Source organism: Citrus clementina, unplaced genomic scaffold (genome assembly GCF_000493195.1).
Source record: "Citrus clementina cultivar Clemenules unplaced genomic scaffold, Citrus_clementina_v1.0 scaffold_2, whole genome shotgun sequence".
NCBI classification, from domain to species: Eukaryota; Viridiplantae; Streptophyta; class Magnoliopsida; order Sapindales; family Rutaceae; genus Citrus; species Citrus x clementina.
The window spans coordinates 17342898-17359443 of NW_006262688.1; the positions used below are offsets into that span (position 1 = coordinate 17342898).

Consider the following 16546-nt stretch of genomic DNA (forward strand, 5'->3'; position numbering starts at 1 on the left):
AACATTATGGAAACATATATGTTAACATTTCAATCTTTCTCTAGGCAATCGGCACTTGAACTTGGAGTTCAAAAATTTGAATTTAGAACTTGTCAAAGTGCTTGCATGGAGCTATGGAGCAACCAAGGTGGAGGAACCAAGAAAGCCTATTTAGTTTTAATATTTGAACTTTGAATTTTGAACTTTGTGATTTGTGATTTGTGTTTCTAAACAATTTAATTATGTTTAAATTTTGTGACTTTGTGAGTTTGTGTTTCAAACTTTCAAAGACATTATTTGGAAATTGTGCTTTGGAGTTTGGACTTTGTAAGTTTGTATTAATTTTAAATTTTATTAAGTTTGGACTTTGTTGGTTGAGCAAATAATAGTCCTAAAATCCCACCCTCCAAGCCAATAGGCAAATAATACTATTCTAGCATTTTTACTTTATTCATTTGATTTAATAACATTTTCTTTTCTTTTCTTTTTTCAGTTGAAAATTAGTAAAAATGACTTCAATTAAGAAAAATGTCTTAAAACTATCATAAAAACTACAAAAATAGAAAAAAAAGAGCTCAAAATTGCATTGACCGAATTTGACCCGAATTGACTCGAATGGACCCGACCCGATTTGACCCGATTTCAACTGACCCGAACTGACCCAATTTGACCCGAACTTAATCCGACCTGTCATGACCCAACCCAGACCTGGCAAGATATTGTCCGCTTTGAGCCTTAACAAGGCCCGCACGGATTTGTTCTTGGGGCGCCCATACACCCCAAGATGCGTCTTGCCAATTAAGGTGTAGATCACCCCTTATAAACCCAGCATCTCTCCCGTGCTTTGCCGATGTGGGATTCGCCTAGGGTGTTACATACACCCCCCCTTGGGGACTCAGCGTCCTCGCTGAGGTTTGCCCCACCATCGCTCAAGAGGACACGCGGAGCCGCTCTGATACCATAATTTCATGACCCAACCCAGACCTGGCAAGATATTGTCCGCTTTGGGCCTTAACAAGGCCCGCACGGATTTGTTCTTGGGGCGCCCATACACCCCAAGACGCGTCTTGCCAATTAAGGTGTGGATCACCCCTTATAAACCCAGCATCTCTCTCGTGCTTTGCCGATGTGGGATTCGCCTAGGGTGTTACACGACCCGTTTTAAATCCAACTTGATCCAACCCGAACTTAACCCGAATTATGGACCCGACCCGAATATAATTCGAGTCCGGTCAATAATTCGGGTTAAGTTCGGATTGATTCTTGACTAACCGGAACAACCCAAAACCCGATCGGGTTAACCCAAACCCGACCCGAACCCGGTTTTGCCCACCCCTATCTCTAATCAAGGCTTAGTTTCCTCTTGAAACTTGGCTAACCCAAATGTTTGGATTAAAGTGGTAGGACGAAATATCACAATATTACTTTGAGTTTTATCCTTTAATCGACTCGTAAAGAATTCGACAAAGAACTCTTCATTCAATCACATGGTTCTACTCATCAAGTCTTCAAACTCTCCTATTAGGTTGTTACTGAACCCACTTGCTGTAGCTCAATCAATCTCCCAATTGAGTTATCATGCCATCTTGATCCGAATCTTTTGTTCACATCTTTCGAAAATTCATGCCACGTGACTCTTTCTTTGGCAATCTCATAGCCTTAAAAGAATTCTAAGGCCTGACCATCTAGTTATTGATGTAATATGATGCCATATCATTCTCCCCACTTGATTATAGTTGAAAAACTACTCACATCTGTAGATCCAACCACTAGGATTATCTCCATCAAAGCTCAGAAAATCAAGCCAATAGTATTGGGTTCGAATGTAATCATGGTCATGATGATTTCTTTGTCCACCTTTTTATAAAGTTTCTGCAGTTTCTACCTCCAGTCCTTCTATTTAAGACAAAAATTGATTGAGTTTTTTATTCATTCCTGCCATCCATTCCCGCATTTCCTTCATGATCTGTTGTTGTTGTTGTATAGCCTCCGCGTGTTGTCCTGAACTTTCATGCAAATTTTTTATTGTAGATAAGACTGAAAAAAGAAGATAAGAAAAGTAACTAGGCAATCCCACTTCCAGGGGAAATCCTCAATTAAAATTGTAGTGAAATTGAAACATTACAATTAACCCACTATCAGCTTACTGATACCAATTAAACAAATTAAGTAAATTACGGATTATTCAAATAGGAAATCACTCCTTTATTCACTTGTAAACATAATACAATTGACCCACTATCAGCTTACTGATACCAATTAAACAAATTAAGTAAATTGAGATAGTCACTCCATGATATTTGCATAGGATCCTACCACATGACTTCCATCAACATATTCTCCATTAATTGTAGCTTGATCAATTCAATTCTAGAGTATGAACGTATCATATCCCATTTTAAGATCTCGAAGTTGTTCTCACATAATTAACATACAAGAGTTTGAAAATATTCTTCTTCTTTTTATCCTCTTATTCAGCATGTTGATCATCTTCAAAATGAATATAATTTTGCATAATACTCATTTCTTATTTTTGACTTTTCATGTTAAATGGGATTTAGAAAAATTTTACATCAACAAATTTTATGACTACCATAAGGGTGGACGTTTAATTTTTCAATTTGATTTTTATGAGTCCATTTGGATTTAAAAATTCAACCCAAACGATTTGAAAAGCTATTTCAGTTCGATCCCTCAAAAAATTTGAGAATTCTGATATTTTCTGTTTCAAGATTTTTGTCCTATTGAGAACAATAGTAATTTAAATAAAGAGATATTTTTAGAAACCTCCTCTGAGGTTTGATATAATTTCACTAAGATGGCGAGATTGATTGTATTCTCACTTACCTCCCCTGCCGTTAGTATACATACGGGTTGACCGTTAGTTGACTTACAAAATGACTAAAATATCCAAATAATTTGGGGAGACAGAGCATGTCTCCCGGATGACAAGTGCTTGTCTCCCTAAATTACAGAATGGTTATTTCTATAATTTCGAGCGATGAATGTCGTCTCCCGGGCAACAAGTGTTTGTCTCCCAAATTACAGAATGTTTGTAGGGCTGGAGGGTGAAATCAAAAACCACTAAAACATAATTTAGTTCTCTCAGCAATAGACTATATCAGCCTCTACCAAACAAACCACCAATATTTTACTTGTTTAAAGAAATAACGAAACCATCAAGTTGTATGTCACCAAACCGGCAACACAAATAAAAAATAACAAACATTTTAATTTGTGGCGAGAGGAAAAAAAAATTAGTATGAGTTAATTGAATTGGTAAATAATACTAAATAGAATGGCACCATCATTTAAATAACAGTCACATGTGCATTTCCACAACTTACAGTTGGTGACAATCACAATTTGACTGAATTTCATCAGCCTATACATCCAACAGTAGCCCATATACACAAAAAGAACAAAAATAATAACTACACTAACAGTGTGGTATGATAGTTAAGTTATACTTTATACATGACATTATCCATTTCTGCTACAGGTTCCAGTGGAACAGCAGACGGTTCAACTGGCCTTTTGTCCCTATCATATGTCAATAAGTACACGTTAATAAGTGAAAGCAAAGTAATAATTATGAATAATAATAATAATGACATTACTAAACTACAACAACAACAGTTACAATAATAAAGATAAATAATGATAATAGTAATACATTTTCATATTTTTCATGTAACATGCATGTCACCTAAAAATAAAAATTGCGTCCGTATGACAAAAACGGTCGCACGAGAGACATCACTTGTCGTTCAAAGACACATAATGTCTATATGTGCTACAAGAGCATGTCGCCGCCCAAAAAAAAAAGACAATGTTTTTGGGTGACATGGGTTGTCACCCGTGCGACAAATTTTGTTGCCTAAAAAAACAGAAACTGAATTCAGGCGACATAAATTCGTCGCACGTGCAACAACAATGTTACCCAAAAACATAGAAATTGTGTTCGTGCGATGAGGGCTTGTCACACAGGAGACAAGTCTTGTCGCCCAAAAATGCAAGAACTGTGTTTGTGCAACAGATGCACACAAACACTACAAATTTATAAACATATCAACTTTAGCAAACTTTGACGAGAAAAATAAAAATTACAGCTAAGACTACTTCTATTTTACACACTCATTTGCATAAGAATAACAAAATATTTGATTTATATGTTTTATTACACTATGTATGGTGTAAATCACAAATATAAAATAACCAAGAATCAATTTTTTTCAACTCATAGCCACATATGACTGAACCCATTCTCCTTTTAATCAATTTTTCCACCATCAACCCACGAACAAGACAAATCAAACACAACCAACAACAACCACTTATAAAATCTCCAAAAATAAGAAAATCAAAGGTATTTTAAAATTTTAAACTTTGATAAAGTAACTAACCTCTTACAAACTCCAATACCAGTGGCATATCCCGACCGCCGTCGATCGTCACCGATCGGTGGCCTTCTCTGACCACCCATATTTTTCTTCTTCATGAGTTATATATGCTCTTAGTGTTTATTTCCTTTTGTTCCAGCAAATAAGAGTAGGGGAGTGGAGTGAAAATTGTGAGAGAAAGAAATGGTGAAGATCGACAATTGTGAGTGAAAATGGAGTGGAGTGGAGTGGAGTTGAGTGAAAATTGTAAGTGAAAGTGGTGTTTATCTCCATTGCTTTTCTGTGGTGGGAAAAGAGAAATGCACTCTTTTACACAATGGATATTGTGTGTAATCGGATAAGACAATTATCCAATAGATTTTAAACTATTTTTTTAGAATTTTAGCTTGTCTTTTACATTTTTGCTCTCAAATACTAACGTTATATATGTATGTATACTAACAACGGAAGAGGTAAGTGAGAATACAATCAATCTCGTCATCTAAGTGAACTTATATCAAACATCAAGGGAGGTTTCTAAAAATAACCCTTTAAATAAAATATAAAAATTTTAAAAACAAGGCCTAATGTTGTGGGCCTTTGGTTAGCATGTACTACGTATGAGGGGGCCCAATAGAGCCTCATATAGTTTCTACAAAACACGCGGGACAAAAAGTGAAAAGCGAAAAACGAAAAACGTAAACGAAAAGAACAGAGCTCCAGATCCCAAATATTGGTCGGCTGGAGCCCTAGTATCGATCGAATGGCAAAACTCGAACTGATTGACGAACCGAAAGACAACAAGAGCAAAAACAGCATTAAACGAAATCATGGGTCCACGAAATGTTTTGTTTTTGTAGATTATTTTTTCCTCTTTATGTTTCTGGTATTTTTATGTTACATCATTCTCAAGATTGCCGGTTTCTGATTCCACCTTTTACTCAACAGTACTTTAAGTCAGGTGATTCTCCAAATCCATTTCTTCCTTTTTTTTTCTTTTTCCTAAAAAAGAAAAACCCAACTTTAGATTTATATTGGATGTTAAGGTTGCAGTGGATATCAATTATTTTGAAGATTCCTATGTTAAATCTGTATTAGTGGTTTTACTTATAATGGTCAAGGCTTGGGATTTATACGCTTTTGAAATGGAGAAAAAATGTTAATAACGATTCCCAAAATTGCAATTCTACAAGTCTGCAGATTGTTTGGTTTCTGATTGCATGGAAAGATGAGTGGAAGGAAGTGACCTATTTCGTTGTTACTGATTGAAAGGATGATACATGTAGTATCTTGGTTTGCTACTAATTCGTTAACTTAGGGTTGTACGGATGCAAAAGATCTCCGGTTGGTTGCTTTGAAAGGTTTAGGTTCATAAATGATAAAACCACCAAAAATATTTTCTCGATGTTGTAATTTATTTACTTGTGACATACATATTTTTTAAATTAAAATTGTCAACTGATAAATGCTAAGGAGGAGGATTTATGTAGTATGTACTCTTTAATCAAATCATGATGTGTCGTGTTATCTGTGTGAGAGAAGAAATGATCCATTGTGACTTATTCACTTGTAAGCTATCCAATCTGTTAGGATTGTAGTGGAGGTGCAACAGTTGATTGAGCAAATCTTCAAGGAGCTGATTTATGAATGCTTATTGTGGAATGATGAATCAATGGAACTTTAATCTCTCAGGAACTTATCATTCATTTTAGGTGCTCTTGCTCCTGATTTTCTTTGGAGAATTTAAACTGGATGATTTTCAATTGATAGTTTTTGGGAGCAGGGCTATAAAAAAAAAAAAAAAAAAAATTGATGCTCACTTCTTATGACTTCTTTTCATTTCTGTCCTGACTTATTGTGAGTTAGAGGTTTTACTAAATGTTTTGAGACTTAGCTATGTTGTGCCATTGAGTGGATGATGTTATATGACAATTAAGATTACTGATGTCTATTAATTCATACTTTATTAAATTTTATTTTGTTTGTGCATATATATATATATATTGGCATCTCCCTTGAGTCTTTGTCATGTACCGCTGTTATTTACCAGAATCTTTTACACTTTTGTGCAGGATACAATTGACAAAATTTCAATGGATGTATAGTAGGAGTTCAAGTTCTAAGGCCTTAGTTGTTGCCATGATCTCGCTGAGATTGTGCTATTTTGGATTTTAGAGATCTTTCTTGATGTTATGGAACCCATGGGATAAAATTTTGTGGTATAATCTTTTGTTTCTTTACCAGAATCCAGATATATCTGTCTTATTGCTTGTGCTATACCGAAGGGTGTGTTTGGCAAGCCATTGCAATGCAGTCCCACTAACATTAACTTGTATTTTTGAGATTAAAACTTTTGAGATCTTATGGTGCTATCAATATTGCAATTTCTGCTTACTCTTAAGAGGAAAAGCAAACTGACAGACAAAATACTACAGGTGAAATTTAATGCAGTCAACTCAGATTGCCCCTACAAAAGTCAGTGTGGAAGTAAGTGGAGCAAAAGTAGTTACATTAGTTTTGTTTCTGGAAATGTGACCACGCAGATTTTAGTGTTAGGTCTGGAGATAGTTTAGAAAACATATCATAGCCTTTTATTTAACAAAAGTATAGGATGAGGGTAGTTATGAAAACATAAATGAACTTGATTACACGCTACACATGGTTGTTGGGATAAATTGAATCACCTTACTTGATGCTCACTCTTAGTGGTGCGTGAAAGATGAAACATGTGAAAAAGGTGTGTTGCGTATTTATTATCTAATCCAATGGTTTTTTGTGAGACCAAATGCGGCCTTGTGTGGTAGTTATTAAACAAATGCAGAATAATTGTAAGTTGCTTAAGCATTATAGGCTTATATGTTCAGGTATTAGCATCTTTGAAGGACATTCCTCTACATTTCATTTGATATGCAATTTAGCATCTGTCTTTGTTTCCTTTTAAGTGAAGACCACCTGTTTTGTGTAATACTCTCTACAATTTAACTGTTTCCTATTTTCAATAAATAAGCCACTTTGACTGAAAAATACTTGCTTTATGAAATTAGAACTTTCGCTTATACTGATTGATGAACTCCTGATTTATATTGGCTTAAGAATTAAGTTTTGAAAGAATACTCATCAAGAAAAGTGTTTATGGAGTGACTCAAACTTTTCCAGCTCTCTTTGACAACATTGTTTTAGGCTTTTGTTCTATTGAATGCGGACTGATAGTATCAATAGAATGTTTTCACTTTAATTATTTAAAGGATAAGGAATAATGTCTGCTCCTAGTCTCATGGTTTTGGTTATACTAGTGCAAGGTGGAGCCACAAGATTTATGCTCCATTATGCAGATGTTGGTTAGGCATTTGTTGTGTAGGTGTGCTGCTTCTAGATATGTACTTTTCTTTAATGTACTATAGAAATTGAATATCTTTCAACTCTCTTGCTCTCATTTTGACGCTGGGTGTATAAATTGAGCATGCATGCAGACTTGAATATGACATAGACCCATTTGAATCATAGAATTGCAAAATACTTTCACATAATACTACTGAGGAAGAAGACCTCAGTTCATTAAATAGCTAGCTAGCTGGTACCTCTTACATCTAGCATACTTATTATTTTGAAGCCTAATAGATCTCAGACTTCATTACAACAGAGGACTATAAATATTACTGAAATATAAAGCCTTAGTAGAAGTGACAGAATATGAGCACAACAATTTATTGACAAAACAGCTCGAAGAAGCTTAACGGTGAGAGCATTAATTTCCAGGAACACTGCCTACGCTGCCAGGACCTGGAACCTCAGTGCCAGGGTTCGGGTCAAACGTATCATCGCCACCTGGAATATGACCGCCACTTGCTCCTGTTCCTCCAGTGCTGCCAGTGTATGGACTGTGAGCTGTTCCGAAACCTGGTGGCCATAGCACCCTCCCAATTCCAGGAATGAGCAGACTGTGATCGGACTTAAGCAGCCACTCAGGCTGTTTCATGTCTTCACTCCTGGCTACTTTCAGGTTGCCACGTCCAGCCAATGCTTGCCCGGCTATTGCAAGCAGAATGCTGAGGATGAAAACTTTAGCAAGGAGAGAAGAACCGTTCTTGTAAGCCATTGTAAGAGAAGATGAGCTAACTCGGCTTGTTGATGAAGAATATGTCAAGAAAATGGCTCTTCTTATAGTACAGGTTTTTGGTGAGTTGGTGAACTTTTGGCGGCGAGTTAAGAAACTAATGCGTACACTTGCATAGCAAGTTGTAGACTGTAGAGAGTTCAGAGCAGAAGAAAGAGAATTTTTTGTCATTACTACGGTGTTTGGTTTTGATCAACTTCTTTCGGCGATTTATGATACATATTTTATGATAGACGATATCTAAGTAACAAGGGATATTAATTACTGGCAATTTATATTTTGCTCTTCACAGCAAGAGTAACGGCTAATAAAGTAAGCCTAAACGTGGCGCAAGGCACAAGGCACCTAACACTATCCAAATCTTTCAATGGAGTAGAGAATCCAGGGGCAAAAATCATTGTAACAGTTCTAACGTCAGTTTTTTTTTTTTTTTTTTTGATTACATGAGGCTAATGCTCAAACTACAACTCATATTAAATGAGACTATAACTGATATTTATAAATCAGACTATTATTGGGACCAACTTACATCAATGCTAATAGAGTTCTGCTCAGATTTTAACCCTCACAAATATTCAAGGATATCTACTCCTCACTCTTGGGTAAGGAAATAGACTACCTTTACTCAATTTTTAATTGAGAAAGGAAATACTCCCATAATACATTTGTGGGGGTTCGAACTGCTGCCCTCCAACTTAGAGGACAGCAGCCCTGACCACTCGGCCCAAGGCCGAGTGGCTAGTTCTAACGTCAGTTTAATTGAAGAGACTGGAACTTTTTGTTATTTAGGTTGCATAGTTTAAAAGTGACATTTTGATACGGTCTGATAAATATTATTCTTAACTAATAATTTTAATAAAATAGGAAAGAAATTTTTTTTTTTAATCATATAGTGTGAGATAAAACTTGTTTAGCATCTAAACTATAACAAAAAGTGTTTATCAAAATCTTAAATTACAATATCAAACATGACTCAAACAAAGAAGATGCAAGCCACACGCTTTCTCAAGATTAAAAATCCGGATTTATAGAATTAAGTGTTTTTAATAACTTAGAAAGATATGATATTTATGTATTGAATCATTATCTAGTAAGGAATACCTTACTTCAACAAAATAAGTGATAAATTAAAAAACAAAAGGAACACATATTTTAATATAATATATTTTATCTTATAGTGTGCGGTAATTTAAAAGATTTCTCGATAGAAAATTATTCGTTAATGATTAGTAGAAAAACATAGATTGACTAGCTACTGATGTCATGGTCCCGGCTAATGAATGATATGTCATTTTCTTCTCCTGTTTGTGCTAATCTACCAATTCTATCTAATTGAGGGGTGACCCATTGTCCATTGAGCCAGCAGGTTGAATTTAAGCAAATAAATTTGGGTTCAAATTGATTACTTTGACCAAAATTGGATGTGCCCATATGAGCATGCCACAACATAAATAACAGAATCTCATTTCAGATTCACCGACAGAATCAAATCTCTATTCGTGTATGCATATAGCGTTGACTTGTTTCCCTTTTGGTTGGATGCATAATCATGGCAAAATTGACTTTGATCATAGCTTAAGATCGAGATTGTTATATTCAAACATGCTCTTCATTACTTCACATTTTGCTGTGTAATTATCTAATAAGTGCAAACAGAGAAATTTTTCATACGAACAATATCAACACAACTACACTGATACACTTCACTTTCCTTGACAAATAGCAATCCCATTAGATTTAGTGTGCAATAAAACAATACAAAATGCCAGAGGCAATCGCACAAACCCATTTTGACATTATGCAAACTAATCCATTTTTCTTTTTCACTTTTCCTTGGATTAATGAGGCTTTAATACCATGATAATTGACATTACAATGAAAATAAAGTTTATGGGTTTGGCCTTTCCTCGGAAAATCTAGGAAGTTGGACAAGTGAGTTTACTCGCGTGACACCTTCCAAACCTGACCAATTCTGATCTTCACTTGGAAATGTTTCACCATTCCCATCATCCTCGACTACTAGTCTTCCATAGGTGTCACTTTCATCTGATGATCGAACTGTAAAGTTTCTTTGCAAAGATGGCTCAGACTTCTGGCCATCATCTGATTCAATTGCATTACCAGAGTGATTGCTTTGAATAGTTGCAGAAGAAAAGCCTTGCTCTTCATAGTCAGACTCCGAGTCCATTTTCCCATCTAAAAATAAGCAAACCACTGCACAATCATCCATCTTTGAAGTAGGATATTTGAGTTTCCATTCACGAGCAGCTGCATCCACCAGGATTCTAGCAGCTGATGACCGGGTTGGAGCTGAGGATACAATCTCCACCACTTCTTCATTGCTCAATACATCCCAAACCTGCAGCAACATAATTTAAATGTGCGGAAAAGACTGAACCATCTTATAGCTATTACTTTACAATACAACAAAATATATTCTAAAATGGAACACCTAATGACAGACTCCTGCACACAACGTCATTTCAATACAATGAGATTCTGTGGTGGCATCAACTGTTGTTCAATCCACTAATTTTATCTGTTATTGGAACTCTTACCAGACAGCCCAAAGGGAAGAGACTTTATCCTATGTATCCAATTTTCCTCTTCATAAAAATCTCTAGCCTCAGAAAATTGATTATAAATTAACCCAACTGAATTATCTTTTCCCAGAAGCCTCAGCACAGCATTCGGTGCATGCATGACAGATCCTCTTCCAACCTTCTGACCAATACTAAGGGACAGAAAGAGTGTAAATAGGTTGGCCTGTTTGCATCCTCATAGGAAATTGAACAGCACTGCCTTTATAAGTCCATCAATATACATAAGACCATAACTATGACCAAGTTGAAAACACAAAAAAGGGCATTTCATATATTTCTCAGATTGAACCTAAAGACATCAATTTAATATGATCAATCATATCAATTGTTCGACAAAACATGAAGGAAGTTTTTGTTCAGCCTTCAGTTTATCAAAACGTTTATATAATGCTAAAATGTGCCTTTTATTTTTGTTACTGTATTTTAAAAGTTCAACTCTGTACCATCACTTTTGTCTTTCACCTACAACTTTATTCTTACTTCATATGCACACATAGAGGTTCAAGCACCTAATTCCATTTCATTGTTTATATGCCGTGTAGATTTTTTTCTTTTTCTTCGTTTTGTATATATTCCCATCCAAAAATAAGTTTGTATCTCAGCCATGTGTATCAGAGAAGCAGCACAAATTTTCCATTAAGTAAATTAGATGGGTGAAAAACTTACACCATCTGAAGCAAGAACAATGAACTGATCTCTATCTGTAAGGAGGCGATGAGAAAATTCAGGTATCGATATCACCCCATATTCCTTCAAACAAAAATCTCCAAAAGCTCGAGCCATTGCTAGCCCAGGAGCATCATCAAAAGGCAACCAGACTCTGGGTACTTCAGGCTCATCTTGCAATGCAAAGACTCTCCCTTTACATCTTTTAATCCTCTCAGCTTCCCCTATGAATGTTCAGATTTACATAAATTTGATTCAGGCAAAAGAGAACAAGGACAAATATCTGTAAGTGAAAGGCATACTTGGCAAATCAGGCTTTAGATCAACAGTCAACTGAATTGCCACCATGGAATCATTGCTGTCCTTAGATCCCATAACCGCCCGAGAATCCCCAATATATCCCATGAAAAGATTGGATCCCTTGAAATCACAAAATGAAGATAAAAACTTAGAAGAAAGCTAACCAAATTGGAGATGAAGACTGTGCAGTGCTCCCTGCCATACCTGCTTCACTATAGTCACAGCTGTGCTACCGCTGCAGAAGCAGTCTAAGTTGGGATGAGATTTGAGCTCTTTGTCCATGGACTTGTACGCCTTCAGATATGCTTCTCTCCATAATGAATTTGATTTATCCTCAGCTGGCCCATCCTTCTCAGAATCTCCAGCTTCTAGTTTCTTTGTATTCCCATTAAAACATGTTTTACCTGGTCCATTTTGCCTCGACTGAGAAGCAAGCAGGAACGAAAGTAGTTTAATTGGCAAAGCATCCCTCACTCTGCGTGCAACAAGATGGCCATGTGGACCGTGTCCATCGAAGACACCACAGAAAGTTACATCTTCTGACATGAAATCCTACAGCAATTCAAAGCTCAGATAAAGAAATAATCTCCAAGACAGCAAAAGCTAAATTCATTGTAAAGAAATGAAACTTACTTCCCACACAATCATGGCATCCTGATTTATTCCCTTGCGACCCTGCTGAGTGAATATGCAAGAGGTTCGGCTTTTTCCATTCATGAAAATCCTGTGGGGCACCGATGGTAAATTATGCATGGTAATAACATGATCCGAGAACGTCCTCTTAGTTCTCTTTTGCCCACAACATCCATATATGGGTGAGACAGTCTCTCCATTGCTTCTGCTACTACAAGTACTCCGGCTACTAGTTGAGACACAACCCCCCATTTCCTCAGCCCAAAAATGAAGACATCTAAAGTAACTAAGGCACAAGTTTCTTCCTTTCGGCAGAACAGATCTCACTTGAGATTCAGTAGTTACAGGAACAGTCAACCAAGCAAATGATAATCCACTCTAAAGATTCCGAAACATGAGACCACAAGCCACTTTACAGCCTCAATATAGAAAACAAGCGGTCTAATTGATCTTGGTCAAACATAACCCATGGGAGGTAACAGTAATCGATAACAAAACCAGCTGAAAAAACCAAGGAGATGCCAGTTAATGGAATTGTTTATGATATAATGTCATAGAACCCCAGAAATGGCTGCATGTAGAGAAAACTCAGCAAGTAGAACAAATAAAAAAGATTCTTCCATGTGACATTGGAATAGAATATACTTGAAAGGCTGTCCTAATTGTTTGTCATTGAACAGGATTCACATTGACCCAAATTAAAAGGTGTGATTTCAAGTAATTTAATCAACAAACAACATTAGAAAAAATGAATAAAGACAGGAAAACAAGTATACGAGAAACATAAAAACCAAAGAAAGAAGCCTGTCCTATATTTAAATATAATTAAAAGATGAATGATGTCCTCCAATTATACACAAAAAAAACCACAGAACAAAGTAAAAAATGCTTACAAAACCAAATTGACCAACAAAAGAGAAAATTTTCAAGAAAAAAAAAAGAATAAGAAGTAGAATCACAATATCAAAAGGAACATATAAGTTTTACCTACTTTCCTCAGTCACCAAGAGAACCCAAAAGAAGAGATCAAAACTATCTATCACAACAACCGAAGCACAACCTCACAGAAACCAATAGAAAGACTAAACCTGCAATTTTTCTGTTTGGTTGCTGAGAAAATACTGGAAAAAAGCAATGAATCACAGAATCATGTATCAAACTCTCATAGTTGGGCTGATTTTGAAGGGGAAAAAAAGAAGAAAGAAAGAAAAGTAAGCCCGGAAAATTTCAGAATGTCAATTATGATACAAACCCATGTAAAGGAAAAAAATATTATATATATATATGGTATTGATTTTCTCAGGAATAAAACAGAGTTAATTAAAAAAAAAACTGTTTTAACAAGACAGAGACATAGAGAGAAGGAAAAGAGAATGTGTTCAAAGTTTGATAAGGAGATCCAGGTAAAAGCAAAAAACGGAAAGCAGAAAAAGACGAAGGAAAGGTATGATGATATATTGTCAAATAAAAGAGAACAAAGAAAAGATCAAGTAAACATTACGTAATTATCAAAATTCAAAACACAACAAACCACACCCAGCCCCAACCCCCACCCCCCCCCCCCCCCGGCGGGCCAAAAACAGAATGAGGCTAGAGACTTTAAACTCACTGTGTGCCCACTAAACGTAACCCACTTGATGTTGTTGCAGCAAAATTTAGTTAAAATAAAGACTCTAGCGTCCATACATACATGTTAAAAAAAAAAAAGCTTCAAACTTTAAAGTTGAAACTTGAACATAGTAATGAGGGTACCTTTGAGCTTAGTAATGTTGGGATCAGAAGAGAGAGAGAGCTGTGAGAAACAGAGGGATGTTGTGTAAAGTGAGGAGAAGGTTGGGTGCCTGTGCATTAATTGCAAAAGCAGAGAGAGAGAGAAAGTGAGTGACTGAGTGACTGAGAGACAGTAAAAAAGTGTCCCGTTTCAAGTTAATGCAAGGCGCGTCAATTGTTCTTCACTCAGACATGAACTGACGTGTTACTTGTTACAGTGTTAGAGTTCTTTTTTTATTTTTATCTTATTCCCTTTGTGAATAATTAATTTTTAGTTTTTACTATGACATACAGTGGCGGAGACAGCATAGTAATTTACCCGGGCTTATTCAACACTAACATAAAATTTTTTTAAAAAGTAATAAAAATATAAATTTAAAAGATTTATAATACTTCAGCATATGTTGAAAATACGAGTTTTCATACATTGATACATTGTATTATAACTTCATTATTAATATTATTAAATAAAAATTTTTTCTATGTAAACAACCAAAATAAATAGATGTTTAGGAAATTTTTATGGGCGTTGGATTAGTAGTGGAATTAGAAAAGTAAGATTAATAAAAAAAATTATTAATGAGTTTGTGGGCTGTCTAAAAATTAAATTAATATTAATATTTATGGGTTTGATTTTAGTTTGCAAATCCCATCTTTTTTTATTTGAATTTAAAAAATTATGAGTGTGAGAATTTAAGTATAACTATGTATTGTAGGCTTGACTATAAATTAGTGGAGGCTTTAGAAAAAATTATTGAGAATTTTAAGAAAACTAAATTAATTATTAAAAAAAAATTTCAGTGGGGACTCTGGTCCTAAGGTGAATCCGCCCCTGAATTGGCATATGATATAACTTTTTAATTTATTTTTTTGAAATTAATAACATATTATTCTATTCATTTGCTAATGCATACTTATGTAAAAAAAAGTGAGGATAAGTAAAATTAAAATCAAACTTTTAGGTTGACATCCCCCCCCCAGATGGTCAATTAAAAATTTGTTAAATTAAATATTAATAACCTTTCATTTTTTAATGAAAATAATTATGTAATTTTTAAGTTAAAAAATAAACATTTGCAAAGAAAAGGTGAAAGATAAATTGGTTCGCAACTGTTGAGCAAGTACATTAAAAAAAAATTAAATTACTCTAAACACTCTTATTCTAATAAAATTATTTAATACAAAAATATCCATAATATAATTTATTACCGGTGAGTATAATTATTGAACATCAATCTAAAACATTGCTTAAGAAAAAAATGGATATTTAAACTTACTATATAGAAAATTAACGTCAATAATTATCATCCATTGAGTTCAACAAAATCCAATAGAAATTTGGCCATAAAATCTGAGTGTTAATGGGTATTATGTTAATGTATAATGAATCATAACCATTAAGGCAGTGTTTACTTTCTGGAGTGGAAGTGTGGAGTGTGGAGTGTGGAGTGTGAATTCCTCCCACTCCAGTGTTTAATTATCTTTAAAAAGGGAGGAGTGAGAGTGGAAATCTGTGGGTCCCACCTAATTTTGGAGTGGGGAGTGAGATTCCCACTCCCATGGGGAGAGGTGGAAGTGGGAATCCACTCCCCCCTCTTCCCATTTTATCCTTATAAAAATAAATAAATAAATAATATTTAATAAAATAAATAATATCATATTTAATAAAATAAATAATATCATATTTAATAAAATAAATAATATCTATTTATTAAAAATAATAATTATATCATATTTATTTTATTAAATTTAATAAAATAAAAATAAATAAATATTATTTTAAATTATTAAACATTAATTTTAATAAATATTAATTATTTATTTAATTAATAATAATAAATATTTTATTCTAAAAAAATATTAATTTTGTACTATATTATCAATAATAATATTTCATTTGTGTTGCTATTATTAATAATTTTTATTCACATAATTTAAATTTAAATTAATAACAAATTATGATTTACATAATTAAGAATATTAGTAATTATTATTAATTTATAAATATAATAAAATATTTATTTTATTTTCCAAATATATTTTTTATTAATTTTTTAATTACAAATTATAATTCTGTACATAAGGATAAAATTGTAATT

At 34.3% G+C, this 16546-nt stretch overlaps 2 protein-coding genes across 4 annotated transcripts; both read right to left on the reverse strand.

Annotated features, from left to right (window-relative positions):
* Positions 1-7809: 7809 nt before the first annotated feature.
* Positions 7810-8502, reverse strand: LOC18052632 (putative cell wall protein). The gene has a single exon (XM_024191831.1). The coding sequence runs from the start codon at positions 8455-8457 to the stop codon at positions 8107-8109; it is 351 nt and encodes a 116-aa protein (XP_024047599.1). The 5' UTR covers positions 8458-8502; the 3' UTR covers positions 7810-8106.
* Positions 8503-10189: 1687 nt separating this feature from the next.
* LOC18052633 (probable protein phosphatase 2C 52) lies at positions 10190-14580 on the reverse strand. 3 transcript variants are annotated; one of them, XM_024191588.1, is made up of 6 exons: positions 14430-14580; positions 12678-13178; positions 12249-12596; positions 12047-12164; positions 11745-11968; positions 10190-10834 (listed from the first exon to the last, which is right to left on the reverse strand). In XM_024191588.1, the coding sequence occupies exons 2-6, from the start codon at positions 12927-12929 to the stop codon at positions 10364-10366; spliced, it is 1413 nt and encodes a 470-aa protein (XP_024047356.1). In that variant the 5' UTR covers positions 12930-13178; positions 14430-14580; the 3' UTR covers positions 10190-10363. The 3 variants fall into 3 exon arrangements, with proteins under 3 accessions (XP_024047356.1, XP_024047357.1, XP_006447330.1); XM_024191589.1 differs by lacking the exon at positions 14430-14580 and adding an exon at positions 13669-13944; XM_006447267.2 differs by lacking the exon at positions 14430-14580 and adding an exon at positions 13665-13944.
* Positions 14581-16546: the final 1966 nt, after the last annotated feature.